The 20,730-nt window shown below is 45.7% G+C and overlaps 1 protein-coding gene across 3 annotated transcripts in view; it reads left to right on the forward strand.

The window, feature by feature from the left end:
- ETV6 (ETS variant transcription factor 6) overlaps window positions 1-16,564 on the forward strand; it is a 289,205-nt gene extending 272,641 nt beyond the window's left edge. For all 3 annotated transcript variants that reach the window (XM_070371102.1, XM_005890040.3, XM_070371103.1), the window contains 3 exons: window positions 6,686-6,828; window positions 8,708-8,808; window positions 12,458-16,564. In XM_070371102.1, the coding sequence (XP_070227203.1) occupies window positions 6,686-6,828; window positions 8,708-8,808; window positions 12,458-12,563 (350 nt within the window). In that variant the 3' untranslated portion in view covers window positions 12,564-16,564. The remainder of the gene's footprint in view (window positions 1-6,685; window positions 6,829-8,707; window positions 8,809-12,457) is intronic.
- The last annotated feature ends 4,166 nt before the right edge of the window (window positions 16,565-20,730 follow it).

Below are 20,730 nucleotides of genomic sequence, written 5' to 3' on the forward strand. Positions count from 1 at the left end.
AATCAGCCCTAAAAGAGAAGGAAGTTTCAGGATGGCCTTTTTAAAAAGATAACACAGTACCAGCACAGTAACGGGTAGGAAATAAGAGAAGGGGCTTGAGGAGACTATAGGTTCCAGTTTTTTTTAAGGGCGTGCGTTTCTGGAACAGCATCCCTAGTCCCAGTGGTGCCTGGATGCAAATTCCCTGGCTGCCACCACATTTGGAGGAGGGGGCCGGGTCTTACTGGGATCTGTCCGGGGGTTTGATCTCAGCTATAAGGCATGATTGCAGATTCCTGCCTTTCCCAGCGTTGCTCCCCACCTCCTGCCACCAACGGTGAGAAGGTTTAGCGGCGTTTGCAGCTGCGGTCCCTCTGCTTCAGTGAAGCCAGGAAGCACAGATTTGTGTTCTCTGCCTCGGCTTCTCCCCCTCCCGGCTGGCTGCTGTGCACATATGACTTCTGTTTCCCTATGCCACAGCAGAGCACAAGCAGTTGCCTGCTGTAAACACACCTCTGCGTATCAGCACAGGGTTGGCTGCACTGGATTTATCAGCTTTCTGCTTCTAGGTAATGGCCCATCTAGAATCAAGGCAGAAAAAAAAAAAATAGCTGCAGACAGCCACCCCCCTGCAATGGTGTAAAACCCATGCTTCTGTAAGCAGGGTTTCTCAAGCTGGGCAGTCTCGGTATTTCAGCTAAATAATCCTTTGTTGGCGGAGGGATGGCATTCTTTTGTGCATTACAGTAAGTCCCCTACATACAAACCTTCCAAGTTGCAAGCTCTCAAAGATGCAAACGTGGGATCCCATGTCTGGCGTGTATTCTCTAAAGTGGTTGTGCTCTTGTATACTTTGCTGTACAGCACTGTACAGAGTACAATATAGTAAGGACTCTACATCTTTATGCAAGCCCGGGCTGTCCAGAAGCAAGCATAAAAGCAGCGGTGATGTAGCTGGTACTGCTGTACTTTTCAAGATATTGTGTGTGAGAACTCAGTCACTCAGTCATGTCTGACTCTCCTGTGACCCCATGGACTCTATAGCCCACCAGGCTCTTCTGTCCCTGGAATTTCTCAGCAAGAATACTAGAGTGGGTTGCCATTTCCCTCTCCAGGGGATCTTCCTGACCCAGGGATCGAAACCCATGTCTCCTGCATTGGCAGGCAGATTCTTTACCGTTGCACCACCAGGGAAGCCTTCAAGGTACTATACTGTAATATTAAAAATGTTCATATTTTTTATGTACTATTTGTGTGAAAAGCATTATAAACCTATTACAGTACAGTACTATACAGCCGATTGTGTTCATTGGGTACCTGGACACTGTTGGACTTGTGAACAAGTTGGACTTAAACAAATGCACTCTTGGAATGGAACTCATTCGTATATAGGGGACTTGCTATATATTGTATAAGCTCTTTAGCAGCATCCCAGGCCTCTGTCACAGCATCCTCCGCCCCAGATATAATGACCAAAATTGTCCCCAGACATTGTCAAATGCCTCCCCAGTGCCCCACCCCCCACAGCAGGCAAGATTGCCCCTAGTTTAGAACCACTGCCGTAAAGCAGAGAAGCAACTTTTTTGTTTTGCATATTACCTACATGTTGCTTAATCTGAAATAAATTGGTTAGCTTTTCATAATAATTTGAAAGCAGTGAGACTGGGGCACTAGGCCCCTCCTTGTTGGTGATTATACCCACAGAACTCCAGTTTACAGACCTTCATTTAAAATTCCATTTGGGCAGTTAAGACAACCTAAAATTGCTTTCTTAGACTCTTTCCTGAAATTTAAATTAACCACCATCATTAAACATTCCCTGGTCAATGACTGGCCCACTCAGATTTTTTGAACATCAGTTTTGTCTAGCATGGTTTTTTTTTTTTTTGGAAACCATGTTGGTTATGTGTGACCTGCCCATCTTTTTACAGTGTCTGCTCAATAAGCTTGTACAACGAGTCTCTGGTAAGAGACAGGCGTGGGAGGGAAAATATTTCTCCCTAACCACAGAAAGGGTTTTTCTTTTTTTTCTTTTCTTTTTGACAATGCCTTTTAACTGTGGATACCCAGGGTACCTCACCCAGCAGGAAAGAGAACTCTCTTTCTGCAATTGGAAAATAACACTTCACTCCACTAAACCCTTTTATAAGCTTCCTCCCGTGGAAGAGAGAATCAAAATCGTGCCCATTTGTTTAAAGGGCCTTCCTTCTCAAGGCACGTGGGAATTTTAGTTTGAGACATGCACATAAAAGTAATGAACACTTTGTGATATAAGATTATTTTTCACATGCCTAGTCAAGTGTTTTGTAATGTGATGAACCTTTGTTTTCAAAGCCTGATGCTTTTTATTATATAGTAGTGTTAAGCATTTTTATTAATGACCAAAGAACATTGTATCTGTGCAGACTATGGATGGATTTTAACAAAACTGAAAAACAGCCGGTAGGCCATGGCAACAGCCTTCTGAGGACCCAGGGAACTAAAAAGAATCTGCCTTTTTATTTAACTAAAGTCTTAAAAATAACTCACTGGGCTTTGAATTTCAATTGTTTTTTTTTTTAAAGGAAAAAAAACTATCAGTTAGTTATTTTTATCATCTGGCATAATTTTTAACTAAAGCAACAAAAGAATCAATAGTGTTATAAAAGCCACTTATACTGTGAGCTTGAACAACTGCTTTGTGCCACAAAATTCCTGTTGCTACCTCTGTTAGTGACTGAGTAATTCAGTGTCTTGAATGTCAACATATTTTTATTACTCGGCTAAAGTTGACTTTGCTGGATTAAATGTCATTTAAAATGATCAATTGGCAGCTTGTTTGGGGCTCTTTTCACATTTATGAAAGGGAAAAGTTTGCAGGCTACAAATGGTCTTACAACTCGAGGTAAAGTCCATTCTCTGGAAAACCCTGCCTTCCAGGTACCAACCAAACACAGATCACATTCTAGACCTTTTTCAGTAAATGATCTACGGTGTGAAGTTCTCAGTTTGATGCCTCTGAAGAACCCAGCGTGGTAGGTACCCAGAACTGGTTAAGCCCTTACTTTGAGAAATGGTCTGGTTCTCACGTCACCATTTTATGAGAAGTAGAATGTACAAGGCAGTAAAAGAGAAGCAACAGAAACAATGAAAGTGAAAAATCCTTGAGCAGATGGTGTCAAGACAACACTCATCTTCCATTCTAGCTCCAGGAAGTTCTCGAGGTTGAGAGGACTGCCCATGTATCGTGGGCAAAAAAAGTTCTTTCTATCAAACTGCTAAAGATAACCAAATCAGCTTTTTTTTAATTATTAAACTCTATTAAAATGATTCACTCTAGAGAATCTTATACCCCATCCACAAGCATCCAAAAGGTGTCATCAAGCCTCTGGTGGTAAAAAAGATTGTAACCCTGTCAAGGAACATGGACAAGAAGCTCTTCACAAACCAACTTCGTTCCTCCTAGTGGAAGGGCATTTTTTATGATACCGTTTGGTTCTGTCAGATGGCTTCCACTTGGAAGAGATTGTCGGAAATTAAAACCCGTCTGCTGTTTGACGGTAAGACACAAACTGGACAATTAAACCGCAATTCAGTTCTCTATTGGAGAAGGAAATGGCAACCCACTCCAGTACTCTTGCCTGGAGAATCCCATGGATGGAGGAGCCTGGTAGGCTACAGTCCATAGGGTCGCAGAGTCGGACATGACTGAGCGACTTCACTCTTTCACTTCAGTTCTCTATTTTTTCACCGATAATAAAATGATATAAGACGAGGAGGTGGCAGGGAGAATGACACTGCCTGCTTCACCACTTTGCCTGGAGTCGCCCTCTTACAAGTGCCTTCATAATGAGCTCGATTATTCTCAATCTGGGATCATGAGGCACTCACCTCCCAAGGTACTTCCTCTTGCTGGGACTGGTCCTCTTGCTGTCTCTCTGCTCCCCCTCTGGCAACCATGAGCACAGCGTCAGGCAGGGTTGGTAACAGATCGCTGGCCAGCTTTCATAAGCGTAGGGTTCAAACGCCAGAAATTCTCTAAGAAGAAGACCACGGGTCCTTTGGTGAAACACAAGAAACCACATGTCAACTTAATTTTTTTTTTTAACGTGCACCATTTTAAAAATCTTTATTGAATTTGTTACACAGTATTGCTCCTGTATTATGTTTTGAGTTTTTGGCTGCAAGCCATATGGGATCTTAGCTTCCCTGATCAGGGAACGAAACAGCACTCCCTGCAGTAGAAGGGGGCTGGGTCTTAACCACTGGACTGCCAGAGAAGTCTCCACATTACATTTTAGACGCAGATCAATCAGGGAAAAAAAGGATACAGTAAGGGAAACTAAAGATGTATGGTCAGACTTCCTGGCAGTCCAGTGGTTAAGACTCCATGCTTCCACTCAGGCACCTCATGTTGGATCCCTGGGCAGGGAAGTTCCGCATGCCTCTCAGTGCACCCCCCCAAAAAAAATAAATAACTGAAAATGTAAAACTCTTAGAAGAGAACATAGGCAGCAGTATTTGTGACCATGGATTAAGCAACTATTTCTTAGATATGACATTTAAAGCATAAGTAATTGACGAAAAAATAGATTAAAAAAAAAAAAATCTGGTCATTTTAATGGATGTCCAATTTAAGTTTCACAGTTGCTGCCTAAAAGATACTCCCCTGGTGGCTCAGATGGTAAAGAATCTGCCTGCAATTCAGGAAGCCCAGTTCAATCCATGGGTGGGGAAGATCCCCTGGAGAAGGGAATGACAACCCCTCCAGTATTCTTGCCTGGAGAATCCCGTGGACAGAGGAGCCTGGTGGGCTACAGTCCATGGGGGTCACAGAGTCAGACACAACTGAGCGACTAACACTTTCACACTTTGCCCTCCTGGAAAATGCTGTGCTGGGTGCCAGCTCCTTCTGCTGTTCAGAGGGAAAGCTGGGTTTCACAAAGGACACACTCATCTTGCTTGGAAAAGTCCTAAGGCTTGACTCATAGACACCTGTGAACCAACTTCTCTGAGAACAGAGTTCTCAGCAGGATGTGTGGCACAGACTGTGACCTGTGTCATAAGCTGTGCCTTTGAGCTGATGACCAAACCCTCTAAACCCCAGCTTCCTCAGCCATGAAGTAGGAATAGCAAGAGCGCCTGCTGCACCGGGCGTCCTGAGGGTCAGAAGCAAGTGGCTGGAGGCATGCGTGGCCCCATGCCTGCAAGCAGAGCCCAGCACGCACCGTCATCGTGACACTCCTTACTGTCTTCTTCACTCGCATCATCGCTCATACAGTAGTCCCGGAAAGACGCACTCCCCTTTCATAAAGGAGGAACCTCAGGGAGATTTAAAACACTTGCTCAGTGCGACCTGACTCGATTCCTCCTGTAAACGTGTGCCCAAGGAGGGTGTGTTTTGTGCTCTGGGAGGTGAATGTGTTGGCTCTGAGATAGCCCAAGTCAAGATTAGACATTCCCCTTGCCCAGGTGTGCCAGGCCTCACCTGGCATCAGGAAGTGGCTCCTGGCCATACAGAAGGCCCACAGTTCAGATCCTCTTGTGACCTGGGGCACAAGAGGATTAGGAAGGAGGTGGCGCGCCAAGTGAGGGTTAGAAATAACACTGGTAAAGTGAAGAATATACGTACTGTGTCCAATAATTACGCATTTACGACCAGCCATGCTGGCCAGTGCTCCCGAAAACAACAGTGCACACCTGGGAACGTGAGTCTCTGACTCTCATCCCGAGGCTGGTCCTGCATCAGCTGGAGCCGCAAAGTCCACATCTGTCCCCATGCACCTGTCAAGGCTGTGCCAGGGGAGCAGGCCACATCCCGTCTGGCACTAATCCAGTAAGCACTAGAACAAGGTCAAGGAGTGCAGTCTGCCTCTTCTTGTGGAATTTGCCAACCCGTAGCCAAAAGGCAAGGCCTAGCCCAGCACCCGGCCTGTGCTAAGGAAGATGTGTTGCATGACCAAGTGATCCAACATCTGTTCTGCACATGGAGAAACGGATTTTCTTTTTTTTTTCCCTCCTGGGTTCCTTTCTACCCTGATTCCATTATAATAAAACGATTTTTAAAACTTCCAAAGTAGCTGTAAGGTGACTGTTTTCTTAAACCACATGAGTCTTCCTTTCCCACAGCCAACTTCAGTCGTCACATCTCCATCTGTTCACTGTCTCCCCCCACCAAAGGACCTTCCACCCCACCACTGACACCACACCACCCTCTCTGGAATACGAGGGCACTCTCTGCCCTTTTACCTGCCAGCCTGTCTTCAGCCCCTTTTCAGAACCGATTCATTTCCTGTTAGAGCTTGTTCTTTCCCTCCTGTGGTCTCTACTCCAGTTCAAATCATGGGTCATGACCATAGACCAGTCCTTTCCTCTTTCCGGGTTGCTGCGTCCTTATCTGAGGTTGTGGGGAGGGAGGGGCTGGGCCAGGATGGTCTCGAAGGCCTCCACAGGTCAAAGGTCACCATCTCCCAGGTCTCTCTGTGCCTTGGTCTCCTCACTGTAAAAGTTTTGTTGTTTTTGTTTTGGTTTGCGGGATTGAACCCTGGCCTTCCGCAGGGAAAATGCAGAGTCCTAACCACTGGACTGCCAAGGAATTCCCAAAACAAGGAGCTTGGACTCAATTCGAAGAAGGCAAAAGCGGTTCCTCGATTATTTTCTTGATTCTTGCTCTTCATACTTACAAGCAGCCTTGTCAACGGTGTTTTCTTGCCCTTTTCCCCTGTAGACTGTAGACTGCTTTGGGATTACGTCTATCAGTTGCTTTCTGACAGCCGGTACGAAAACTTCATCCGATGGGAGGACAAAGAATCCAAAATATTCCGGATAGTGGATCCCAATGGACTGGCTCGACTGTGGGGAAACCATAAGGTAAAAAGAGCATCAGACATTTGTCCCATAAACTAGGGCCCAAATCCAGTTTTTGTCCCTGGGTTGGAGGGTAATTGTCTGTCCTCTGCTTCCTAAGTCGGCCTGTAATTATTCAGTTTATTCCTCACTGGACAAACAATTAAGACAGTTGCAAAGGGAAGGAAGTAATTAAAGATGCCCCTTTCCATGTGTTCCTCGTGCCAGGCTACAGTTAACTCGGCATCTCCCGGTCTGATCGGCCTCGTGATGAGTAACCATTATTCCCTCACCACGGCCTGGGTCTGCTGCTGCCCACGCCAGCATTAAGAACTGGGGACCAGAGATGCACTGCAGCACTTTGTAACTCACAAGGGGCCTTTGGGAGGTGCCGCTTCTGTTCCACTCCGTTAGACACTCCCATGGTCACAAAAGCCCAGTTCTACACGGAAAATGCTTATCCTCTGACTGTAAAACATCTTCCTGAAAAGCAAACCCTGCAAGAATTCTGACTGCCCCACAGCTTTTCCAGCTTGGGAAGAGGGAATAGAATTTAAAAGATTTAGTCTTTTATAGTTTAAAAAAAAATCATTAAAGTAGATGTACTTTACATAGTACTTTTACATAGATGTAAAAGGTGGGTACAACAACCTCAACATCACGGATAGATGAATGGATAATGAAATCGAGCTATATACACACAATGGAGTATTATTACGCTTTTAAAAAAGATTCGGCTGCATGTGGCAACATGGATGAACCTTGAGGACAGGATGCTGAGTGAAATAAGCCAGTCACAGGAAGACAAATACTGTCTGATTTCACTTAAATGAAGTTAGATCTAAAATAGACAAATTTCACTGAGTCCGGGAGTGGACTGGTGTTGCCAGGGGTTGGGAAGAAGGGGAGAAATGGGGAGTTACCAACCAGTGGACAGAAAGCTTCCGTTAATCAAGATGAGTAAGTTCTAGAGTCTGATGTACAACAGTGTACCCATAGTTTACACTGTATTAAGTGCTGTATTACCCACTTAAAACTTTAAGAGGATAGATCTCATGGTTGGTGTTCTTATCACAGTAAAATAAACAAAGAGTTCCCCTGTTTAAAAAAAAAATTGAGATAAATCAGTATTCCTACTTTAAAAAGTCACCAAGATCCAGGCCTGGCCACAGGCAGATAGACATGGGACAGAGCTAACAAGACACCATGAAGGCCCCACTCCAGATCAGCCAAAGGGGAGGGCCCAGGGGAGGCCCTGCCGAGCTCTGCCCCAGCTGCAGTTTCCCGGACGGCAGGCAGCCCGTGCTCTGGCCCCGCTAAGGAGAACCTGCCAGAGGCCATGACCAAATATGGCCAGGCCCCACGGACACCCTCCATCCCGTGAGTCACTGAGAAAAATCGCTCCACAGCTCCCACAGGGTGCCCTTGCCCCAGGGCTCGGAACCACTGTATTCTTGCTTCCACAACAGGAATTTAAACAAAAAAATCTCTTCCTTAAAATGACAAACGAGAAGCACAAGTTTGAGAAAGGTCACTTTTTTGTGTGTTGTTTTTTCTTTTTTAAAAAGGGCAAAAGGAAGAGAAATTCTCTGTGGGTCAGAAGGTGAAGGATGACCCCAGATAGGGGGACCCGCAGGAAATTCCTCGGGCACAACAGAGCGCAGTCCTGGGAGAGGAAGTCGGGGAGGCCGAGGCGGGATGTGCTTTGTTGGCTGGACTCACCTTAGGAGAGACCTCAGCCAGGGACACGTGGGACAAAGCCCGGGGTGGGCCTGGCAGAGCCACGGGAGCACCCTGTGGAGCTGGATGTGAATAACTCCTCCAGCGCCTATTGCTGAGGTTCATTTCATTGTGTCTTTGTGCTTTTTTTTTCTCTCTCTCTCTTCCTCCTTTGAACAAACAGAACAGAACAAACATGACCTATGAGAAAATGTCCAGAGCCCTGCGCCACTACTACAAACTAAACATTATCAGGAAGGAGCCGGGACAAAGGCTTTTGTTCAGGTAGCACTTCCTTTTTCTCCTTTCCTTCTTCTGGGAGGATATTGTTTTCTTGAAATAAGACGGAGGAGGGAGACTCTTGAGGTCTCTACCTGCCTGTCTGATCCTCAAAGCTATCAGTTGCTGCTCACTGGAGACAAGGTTGCTGGTTGGTTAGAATTTAAGAAGAAAAAATTTTTGTTTGCTTATGTCTGTCCTAGAAGAAAGCCAAAAGTAAATCAACACAGTCTGACTCACCTTTAAAATAATGCAGTGATCAAACAGTATTATCTGACATTTATATCCAGTATAGTTAAAGGGAGCAATCAGAGGAGCTAATGGCAAAGAAAGGGACTAAACAAACCTAGACCTCTAGGTTTCCAAACTGGACCAGTGTTTGTCATGACCTGTTAGTGAGTCATAAAACAGATTTAATGAATCAGTTGTTTTTTTTTAAATGAAATAGAACAGAACTGAATAGGAAAGGATAGAGTTGAAAATATCAGACTGTGCCATATGAATTAAGAGTGTGGATTCATGATGAAAATTATCTTTCTGGGGTAGTCAGGTGTGTGTGTGAGCACATGTGTGATGAGTCATAGTGTAAAATATATTTATGACAATGCATTGTAAATATCTGAAAGCTGCTGGACTAGACATTCCTCTTTGCAGAATCCCTCCCAGCTTACAAGTTCTAACCACTTAAGCTACCGCCATAGATTGTGATTCCCAGGGAATCACATAGAGTTAGAAGAGGAAGAAGAAGGTATCTAAGGGGCCAATCAGGAGAGGTAGACATAGCCCTCTGACACTGGTGGTAATTGATGTGTTGAGACCACATGAAACTGAGGAGAAGGTGGGCCCCAGACCTTAGGTTCTGGGTTTTGACAGGTGGGACAGAAGAGAGTTACAGATGGGGCTTGAGATGTAGATTGGGGTAGAAAGAGACTGAATGACTCTGTATGAGTGCACGAGCTCACTGGGATAATTATCCAAAAGAGCAGAGAGCCTGGTGAATGCTGGGAAGGCATGGTAACCTAGGGGCAGTAAAAACAATTGTGATCTTCGAAAGAAACAGAGAAGGCTTTTCAAGAGCTGGAAATAGAATAAAATGCAAAAAAGACCCCTCCTTTCTCTGGCTCTGCTGATGCCTTCTCTTCATCCTCCACCCTAAACTCAGTCCTTGGCTTCTGTTCCTCGCACGCTATACTAGTTTCCGGGATGAATGGATCCCATGACACAGCTTAGTTATCACCTCCACGATGGGGCTCTCAAGTCTCTACATGCAGCTATAAACTCTCCCTGGAATTCTAAATCTTAACACATGATTGACCAGGGGATTTTTACAGAATCGAATTTATTATGGAATTGAAATACTGAAACACTCCAATCAATAACATTCGGGTAACAAAAGATGTATGAGTAAAGTCTCTGGTCAGTAAGTGATTAATGTTCAAGAGCTTCTTGTAAGAAAGATCCACTTAAATATCACGTTAGTATCTCAGACATGAAATGTTCAAGACGAGCCTTCTTCCCATACTGGACATCCCCCTACCCTCAGAATTCCTGTTACATCAGCAGTGGCATCACCATTGTTTAAGCAACCAACCTTTACACCAGAGTTATCTTTGAGCCTTCCTACATCCCAGTCACCCCTGTGCTGGACTGTCCACTGGCTCCATTCCTACTCCAGTCTGTGTTGCAGGGGCTAGAAGACTGGGAACCTCATTTCCTGACATTTCTTACCACCAGGTTTCAGGTTAGAATCTACCAATGGCAAGTACTCCCATGAGACCTGGAAGATGAAAGCAAGGCAGACACATTATTATTGCTTCCTGGGCAGTGGAGGCTGATGTCTGTTCTTCACAATTGACACCTAGATTCAACAATCTCTCCCTCTGGTCCATTCCCCTGCCACCTAGATTCTTAATACACATTGCCAGCTGCCCTCCAACACTAATATGGTTCCCTATGTTAGAAATGTAAATCACTTTAACATTTTAAATATACAAACCACCAAGTCTACCTCAAGTCTACTTCTCTTTATGAGGCCACCTTCAGTGGCTCAAACACAGCCAAATATCTTCTTCCATCATCTCTTGAGTTCCCTTGGCCCTATGCCACACCATGGTTTACATTTTTAATAGCTGTACATGTGAACTCCTCCCCTCAAGTAGGTCATAAGTTCCTAGAAGGTAGAGGGTTACATTTTATAGCAGTTTTATATAACCTCAGGAGGCTTTCAATAATGTTTCTGGACAAGCCTGGTGGGAAGTATCAGAAACTTAATATGGAAGAGCCATCCAAAGATAAGGTCAGACACAGCACATCTGAGGACTCAGCCTGGAGGGGATGATTAGTGACTTCAGACGTCGAGGGAGAAGTTTTAGCTACAGGATAAAAGCGGAAGATAGGCTGTAGATGCTACAGATCACCCTGCTTGAAAAGATGAGCAATAATGGGCAGAAAAGTAGTCAGAGGTGGAAGGCTCACAGGCTTCCAGTAGTGATTTCAATAAGACAGAAGGAAAGAAGAGCACTATTTGTGACAAGGGATTAGTCATTTTTGAGGAAATGAATGTCGAAAACCAGACTCACCCCAAAACGAAGGCTTCTCAGTATGGAACCGGGTATGTAATTGAGTAAAGTGTTCAATTGTAGGGACGCTTGGAGATTTTTGGCTCTTTGATGGTGAGACTGAGCTCAGAGAATGAGTCAGTCTCAGACAGGGGAAGGAGTCAAGAGGGTTCCAAACAAAGGCAAAGCTAAAGGTTTGGAGGTCAGCATGAGCTGTGACTTGCATCAGAAAAAAAGACTGGCCAGACTGGAATAGACTTCACACTCGTAAACAGTGGAACACAGGAGTTTCCTGGGTTGAGATGACAAACAGGCCCAAGGAGCAGGCCAAAGAGTGAATCCTTGACAAGTCATCACAGGCTTTTGAATGTGGAGTGAGGACAGAAAATGCCTGTTCTAAGACAGGTCATATGGTACCAGGCAGACTATAGGGGAAGGGAATGGTGTGTAGGCTGTGGAAAGGGCCTTCCTACCGTAAGGATGGAACTTTTGCACCCAGGCTCCCTTCCTGAACCATGGTCATGGTCAGAATGTGCCACTGATGTTAATTCCGTATGAACCCAGTGACCGAGAAGATGAGGCTTGCTGCAGCCACCCAGCTGCCAAGGAAGACAGAATAAAGGGAGTGAATGGCTAGCATTTAGGGTGCATCAGTGATAACGCCAAGAAATGTCTTTCTCTTGGCCTTTCTAATTTCGAAAAGCTCCATTGTCTGGCCCTGTTACCCATTCCATCCAGCGTTTAATTGTATCCTTCAAGTTAGATTCAAGTTTTGAATACCATCACTTGAGCTTATAGTCTGGGATGGAGATGGGTATATATCTCCCAGGGTCCTCTTAGATGGTCGTGCAGGAATGCACTGCCTGCTCCATCTTCTTCACCATCCTCCCAGCCTTTTTTATAGTTATTTTGCCAGCTTTCAAGCAGTGAGAGCCTGGGGTATCTTTTTCTAAGAAAATGCTAGGTTAGCATTAACGACTAGGTTCAGTAGCCTTCCAGCTACGTAAAAGTGACGGGCTCCTCTTTTTAAAGAGTTCAAGGTGAAGACAGCTTTAGGGAACTGTAACCTCTTCATGCCACCGTTTCCTCTTTCAAAGGTTTATGAAGACCCCAGATGAAATCATGAGTGGCCGAACAGACCGTCTGGAGCACCTTGAGTCCCAGGAGCTGGATGAACAAATATACCAAGAAGACGAGTGTTGAAGGAAGTGGTTCCCAGCTTAGTGGGCCAGCAGCCAAGGGCACCTCCCCTCCCCAGGATGGATGGGGCAAGATGAAGCAGAAAAGAAGAGACATGGATGTGGCAGTAACACTCCTCTCGCCCAGCGCGAGGGACCCCGCGGAGCACCTTAGACAAACCACTCAGCAAAGGCGGCGCTGGAATTCTGGCCGAGGGCACCAGCCTGGGACTCGCGTTCACGGTTCCTTCTTGATCGGAATCTCTTGTCTGTGATTCCTCCCCCTCCCCCTCCACCTATTGTTAGTTTCATGGTGTTTTTGTTCTTTTTTTTAAAAAGACCATGCAGTTTGACTTTTCATCATTCATATAGGGGAAGACATCCGAGGCTGTTTTCCTATGGAAATACTGTATCTATTATATATATATATATCTATTTTTTGCAAATCTCACAAAGTGCAGAAGCCCAGCTGGTCAGGAGAGAGAATATTTGCAAAAGGGTTCAGGTTCCTCTTGACCCTGCCATGTGGATCAGGTTTGCTCCCATTGCTGTTGGGTCTTGGCTGGAAAAAAGAGAAAAAAAAAAAAGATGCTCTTACAAAAGAAAGTGAAAAGGAGAGCTCTCTTCTCTCTCTGGCTCCCTTTACTTCCTGGCCCCAGCTCTGTCCTCCCTCCTCACTGGCTGTTGAACTTCAGATGCCCTTTCAGCAGAGTTCAGCCTCTTGGAGAGTCTTGGGAATTTTCGGCACCTGTACATTGGAATATGTGGTCTGGGTGCTTTGCAGCTGGCACCACAGAAATCAAACCCACATCCCAACATCTGGCTCCCTGCCGGAGAGGCCCCAGAGATGCTGCTGTCCTCTGGAAAGATACATGTGAATCCAGCAGGCCACCCCAACCAGCTGTGAGGACCATGAGGCTTGGTGGTTCCCTGGAGCATAAGGCTGTCCAGATTATCTGGAAGCCCCAGCATCATGGGATTAGTTTGCAAGTGCTGCAGAGCAAAAAAAAAAAAAAGACAGCACAAGTCTTACGGTCCAGAAACTAGATGACAAGTCTTTGGTGGTGGTGTGGATTATCCCAGAGCAGGTTACAGAGGGTCTTCTCTGCTCTACCCCAAAGGCCATCTCGCAGTCAGTTTCATATCCTCACTTAATTTTTTCCCCCCAATTCCTAGCATTTTTTTTTTTTAAAGTTTCCTGGTCCCCACGGGACACAGGGCATTTGAGAGGGAGGATCCAGGAGTGTGTCGTCTCAGTTGTCAGCGGTGTTTGCCAAGCCTGGGCAGACGGGAAATTCCTCAGATTCCTCACTTTTTCCCTTTTTCCTTCTTCCCTTGCTGTGTTTCAAAATGGACTCGTGTGTGGCTCTTTTTCACCTCAAAGTAAGATCAGTCACATCTTACAAGGAAGGTGCCACCTCTTAGTACTTTTGATGATAACAGATATTTTTAGAAAGCTCTTGTTATTTTTTTTTTTTTTTTCCTTTTCTAGCCACTTAAATCAACTGTTCCAATACAGGCTCGGAATCCAATATTAGGAGTACGGTCTTTTTGTACTGGGAAAGATTAGACCTGCCTTACAAAGCACCCCCTCCTGGTTTCTCTCCGCTTCTTCTACTCTGTTGGGCGAGCATCTCATGGCCCCCCGGGTACGTGTCTGCACTGTCAGCGCACTTGCAGATGAAGCCAGCAGACCTCCAGGCATGTCCTCAAGCCACTTCTGATGGCGTCAGGCAGGCTGGGGTTGTGGGCACCCAGGCAGGAGGAATTCTCCCTTCCCCTCCCGCACCCCCCAGCCCTACCAACAAGGGCACCAGCCTGCAGGGAGTGGGAGGGGACAAACAGATTGACTATTGTTCAAGGACACTGGAAATGTACCTGCCTCTTATGCGACCACAGAGAGATGCATGGAGGTGGCCGGCCTCCTCCCACCATCGCACACTCCCCTCTAGTCCACCTTCTAGAATGCTGGGCCTAAAGTGAGGTCAGGGACCTCCAGTGTGGGCTCGAGGGTCCCCTGATGAAGGAAGGGTTTGGGCTCAGTCTGCTCAAATGGGGATGAAACCCAGCGTGCTACAGATGTCTTTCAAGAGTGTCAGCAGCACACAGGGATAACCTTCCAGCCTGGAAGGTGACTGATGTTGGCTCTCAAATGGGGAGATTAAGCCAAATACCTGGGGAAGTCACTGAGTTGAAGGGCTGGAGAGAGAGGGTGGATCATCACTGAGTCTTTTTGCGTGATGTGACATCAGAGACCTGGGTGTGTCGCTGCTCTTCCCTGAGATCAGAGCATCTCACTCTGTTCACCCAGGTGTAAGGACTCGGGCTCTTGTGGTCCAAAGAATCTTAACAGTTGAATTGTGGAGGGGAAATTCCCCTTTGCCCCTAGGGTTTCTGTATTTAAAGCAATATCCTCTAAGAGTCTGTAAGACATAGGCTGGCACCGTCAGCCACTTGGAGAAATAGAAGGTGTCAACTCCAATCCAGTCTTTATTGTCCATCTGGATATTACCGTTACTGGTTTTATGTTCATTCCCTTAATGGCAGAGGTTCTTCTCATCAGTTCTTTGAGGGAATCTTTGAGTGATGCTGACAGTAGGGACACAGCAGACCCGAAAGATTGCAGGTTCAGTTTAGCCAACTTGGGTGGAGCATCTGCTCGACACTGAATCCCAAGAGTCAGGCACCATCCTTGCCCTCTGAGCTCACCTCCTTCCTGCAGAATATTTCCAGCATGAAATGTCTTACTTCAACACTAAGCACTAGAGGTGACGAGAATCTCACCTGGGACCAAATTAAGGGTACGTTCATGGTCAGAATAGTTGGCCTTTCCCTGCTGCCATCATGGGAGCGCTTGGCTTGCAACATGAGAAACTGGAAAGGAAGGTGCAAAACAGTGCTGCAGGAGCAACCTTACCCACCAGCAGTGTCCAAGGCGGACATTCTCGCTTGGATCTTGAAATTCTCTAGCATCTTCTTTTCCCTACACCTTGAGGTAGCCAGGGTGTCTCCTTTCCATCAGAAGAAAGCAGTGGCAAGTGGCTGGACTGGCTCCAGGGGAGTAAAGTTATCTCTAAGATCTTTCTGTCCCCAGGTGACTTTGTCTTGCCTGAGGTAGCATCACGGATGCTCCGAATCCTTGGCGGGCGGGCGTGGCCCCACAAGCAATGAGGAGTAACAACTAATGGATTACTCTCCTTTCAACAGTATGTTTAGAACCCTCTGCCCCATCTTCCTACACTGAACTTTGTCCAGATGAGAATGTAGATTTAGCTCAAACTTAAAGGCCATGACAGGATGTACCTAAATGCCTAAGTAACCACCACTTCCACCATTCACTGCCTAGGGTCCAACATATGTTTGAAAAGTTAGCTCTCCTTTTGAAGAAGGGAAATCTGAGTATCAGGCCATGTGACTTGTCCCAGGAGCAGACGGCATGCCAGGGTCAGAATTAGGACTGGGATCCAGCCCTGGTTATCCCCCCATCTGACCCATTCCCACCCAGGAAGCTGAAGATAAAAATTTGGGGAAACACACAAAGAACAAAGGGCAGTTTCTCGGCCCAAGCATTCGGTGCTAGTTTTCACCCACTCAGCCTGTTCCTCTTCTGAGCAGTAATGAAGGGATTGATCCAAGGAGCCGTGGGGGGTGAGCCGGGGGCGGGGGTGGTAACAGCGGTCCCTGCAAACCACAGAAGACTAACCTTATACTCTTTTGGCCTCATCTGCATCAACACTAAACAACTCCCTGAATCTTTCGCACATGCCAAGTGGACACTTCACCATTTCTCTCTGTGACTGCAACCACCTGCAAACCAGACTGAATCTAGAATTTTTTTTTAATTTCTAATCTCTTGTTGTTTTATGAGGTGTGGGGTTTATAAGGGACTGAATCAAATGAATGTAACAAAAAAAAAGAAAAACAAAAAAAAAAATGCCTTTTCTCAGGGCCAGTGAGTTGCAAATAATTTTTAAAGAAAAGCCTATAATTGCATCATCTCAATAAATTTTTTATAAAAAAAAAAAATCTGAGTCTTTGTTTTTAATAATATGGAGTCAGGCAGGCCAGGTGGTCCAGTGAGATGCATCCTGTCTACACTCAGTTATGGTGGAAAGTGTGGTCCTGGTTTCTCACTGGCAGGAAGCCTCCATCACAGAGAAGTCTGCAGGCAATCTTTGAACAAGCGGCACCGGAAAGGTCAGAGCACATAGTTCAAATCTGAGCACCTGCCACAGGTGGAGAAATCTTCCAGAAAGAATCCCAATCAGAGATGCCTGGGTGCTGTGCTGTGCCAAAGTTTTGTCAGTTTGCTGCAGACTGACTTGACTCCAGGAGTTAAAGATCCCTGGGTCCTCCCACAGTAGAAGTGCTCCCTCAATTGAAATCACGGGTGTGCAAGTGTAGGTGATGAGGTCAGGAATGTAGGGTAGAACCTGTGACTATACCCAGGGCAATAAAGACCTGGAAGCCCAACCATCACACAACTCAGAGCCACCCCCACACTCAGAAGGTCTCCACCACGCTGACCAGTGGAGCCGCCTGCCCACCAGTAGCTGTTTATGACCCCAACATCAGACATCCTGCAGTGGATCAGAACTATCTACCTGCCATCAGCGGTGGGTAGAAACTAAAAGAAAACAAAGCAATGAAAGCAATTTACATTGCCTATAAGCAACTTGGATGTAGGTTGCAGAAGCAGAAATTTAGAATCAATGTTTGAAAACAACACTCAGAGAATGTTGTGAGGTTATTTTTATATTTTAACTTGTCCTATGTTATTCTATGACCCATGACCTGGAGGTCTTCTCAGGTGGCACTAGTGGGAAAGAACCCACTTACCAATGCAGGAGACTTAAGGGACATGGGTTCCATCCCTGGGTTGGGACGATCCCCTGGAGGAGGGCATAGCAACCCACTCCAATATTGTTGCCTGGAGAAACCCCATGGACAGAGGAGCCTGGTGGGGTACAGTCCATAGGGTCGCAGAGAGTCAGACACAACTAAAGCTACTTAACATGCATGCACACCACATCTAAGACCCAGTGCAGCCAAATAAATAAACATTTTAAAAATACAATAATAAGGGTCTATGGGGTCACACAGAGTCAGACACAACTGAAGCGACTTAGCAGCAGCATGTATTTCCTAAGGTGGTAACAATGCATCTGAAGCTACTACTATAACCAGTATCATATCCCCTGAGAACTGCTAGAAATGGAAATGATGGTTCCTGTGCCATCAACTGAATCAAAAACTTGGGGAATAGGGCTTAGAAATCTTGTTTACAAAGCTGTCTGTGTGATCTGATGCACACTCAAGTCTGGGAGCTACTGCTAGCATCAATCTATTCATCATAGTATGAAAAAGAGCATGTGGCCAATTAAAGTAAATACACACATTAATTGATGACAACTAATTGTCATGAATCATTCTCACAATAATGCTAGCTTTTTCCCAATACTGTATATACTGTGGAAGGAGGCGAAATGGACCAAAGTCCTCTTCCTGCTTCCTCCAAACCTTTTAGGACATCTGTGTGCTATAAAGATTAGCTGTTTCAAAGGGTGACTCTAACTACTGACCTAAATTAGAGCACAGCAATCCATCCCCTTCTATCTGCTATCTGCCTAACTAGCCTAGTCTAAAAAGAATCATTCTCATGTACTGACTGCCCTTGGCTGGCTGTCTCTGGAATTGTTAAGCAGAGCCCAGGTGAGCACGTGGCCTGGGGTTTTTTACAAGAGACTCCAGAACCACTGGACCAGATCAGCGCTTCTCAAACCTAAAAGTGCTTCAAATCACCTGGGGATCTGGATAACAAGCAGATTTTGTCAGTAATGTCACCATCTTTGGAAGCAGAGGCAGAAGATCTACTCTGCTCCCCTACTCTGTGGGTGAGGCTGGAGATACAGCCTTTTTAACAGAAGATGCCCAGTAATTCTGATGAGGCTGATCCTTGAACCACACTTTGAGTAGCACAAGGCCAGCGATCTCCCGTGAAGCCCTGAGATTCTGACCTTCAAGCCATGCTGAGCTTGCCCTCTCTCTCTCTGGTGTATCCTGTTGCCAATTCCTTCTCTAGAATCATCCCCAGGGCCAGGCCTGCTCTTCAACAAAGTTTGCTTGCTCTCCTTTTAGAGCAGCCGCAAAAGTAAACACGGTGATCAAACATCTGCTGAGTAAAGGAATAACTACTCACATCCTGGACCTTCACACAGACGTTCACAAGATGATTCATGGTCAGCATCATGGCAGGAAGGGAGAGAATTCCTGGCATCACTGCCTCTCTTTTAGCCTCTAGAAAGATCATTTTTTTTTCCAAAAATAATAAGAGAGTTACCAATATAACACTGTAAAGCAATTTTCCTCCAATTATAAAACAACCACAAAAAAGGGTAGAGAGTTAGAGTTCACGTACATTCTTCACCCAGCTATCTCTAATGGTGACAACTTAGAAAGACCAATCCTGAGTAGTGTGAGCAGACGGAAAGCTGAGGAAGCCGTTCTTGTTCCAAAAGACAACAGGACAGATGACAGATCTTCTATGGTGCTAACAGCGGACAGTCCCAGGCATCGTCCTCAGGGTTGCCTCTTACATTCATCTTTTTTAAGGACCTCATTCCTGCTGGACTGATGAGGTAGATCTCTGCTAGTATAAACCATTGCATTCAGTTCAGTCGCTCAGTCGTGTCCAACTCTTTGCAGTCCCATGAATCACAACACGCCAGGCCTCCTTGTCCATCACCAACTCCCGGAGTTCACCCAAACCCACATCCATCGAGTCAGTGATGCCATCCAACCATCTCATCCTCTGTCGTCCCCTTCTCCTCCTGCCCCCAATCCCTTCCAGCATCAGAGTCTTTTCCAATGAGTCAACTCTTCGCATGAGGTGGCCAAAGTACTGGAATTTCAGCTTTAGCAGCATTCCTTCCAAAGAAATCCCAGGGCTGATCTCCTTCAGAATGGACTGGTTGGATCTCCTTGCAGTCCAAGGGACTCTCAAGAGTCTTCTCCAACACCACAGTTCAAAAGCATCAATTCTTTGGTGCTCAGCTTTCTTCACAGTCCAACTGTCACATGCATACATGACCACTGGAAAAACCATAGCCTTGACTAGATGGACCTTTGTTGGCAAAATAATGTTTCTGCTTTTCAATATGCTATCTAGGTTGGCCATAACTTTCCTCCCAAGGAGTAGGCGTCTTTTAATTTCATGGCTGAAGTCGCCATCTGCAGTTGTTTTGGAGCCCCAAAAATAAAGTCTGACACTGTTTCCACTGTTTCCCCATCTATTTCCCATGAAGTGATGGGACCGGATGCCATGATCTTAGTTTTCTGAATGTTGAGCTTTAAGCCAACTTTTCCACCCTCCTCTTTCACTTTCATCAAGAGGCTTTTTAGTTCCTCTTCACTTTCTGCCATAGGGTGGTGTCATCTGCATATCTGAGGTTATTGATATTTCTCCCAGCAATCTTGATTCCAGCTTGTGCTTCTTCCAGCCCAGCGTTTCTCATGATGTACTCTGCATAGAAGTTAAATAAGCAGGGTGACAATATACAGCCTTGACGTACTCCTTTTCCAACTTGGAATCAGTTTGTTGTTCCATCTCCAGTTCTAACTGTTGCTTCCTGGCCTGCATACAGGTTTCTCAAGAAGCAGGTCAAGTGGTCTGGTATTCCCATCTCTTTCAGAATTTTCCACAGTTTCATGTGATCCCACACAATCAAAGGCTTTGGCATAGTCAATAAAGTAGAAATAGATGTTTTTCTGGAACTCTCTTGCTTTTTTGATGATCCAGCGGATGTTGGCGATTTGATCTCTGGTTTCTCTGCCTTTTCTAAAACCAGCTTGAACATCTGGAAGTTCATGCATAAATTCTGCCAAATATTTATCAAGGTAGTAGATGACCACTCTCTCTTTCCCCAAACCCTCTTAGCAACACTCTTCAAGAATCCTCTGAGAGTCTCCATGCCTGTCCCTTCAACTAGAGTTTTGGCCATGTCAGATTACTTGAGTTGGTCTCTGCTTCCTGGGAGCACTAAGCACCTGCTCCTTGCTGACCCAATGGCAAGCGCTCTATGAGTGCAACTAGATGCCCCTCTGCCATGGACTACTCACCACCCTGTCCTTACTAGGGCTCTCAAAGGGCAAGAGGGTGTTTTATGCACTTTCATATGACCAGCCCCTCATGT

The sequence above is a fragment of the Bos mutus genome, chromosome 5 (assembly GCF_027580195.1).
Source record: "Bos mutus isolate GX-2022 chromosome 5, NWIPB_WYAK_1.1, whole genome shotgun sequence".
NCBI classification, from domain to species: domain Eukaryota; kingdom Metazoa; phylum Chordata; class Mammalia; order Artiodactyla; family Bovidae; genus Bos; species Bos mutus.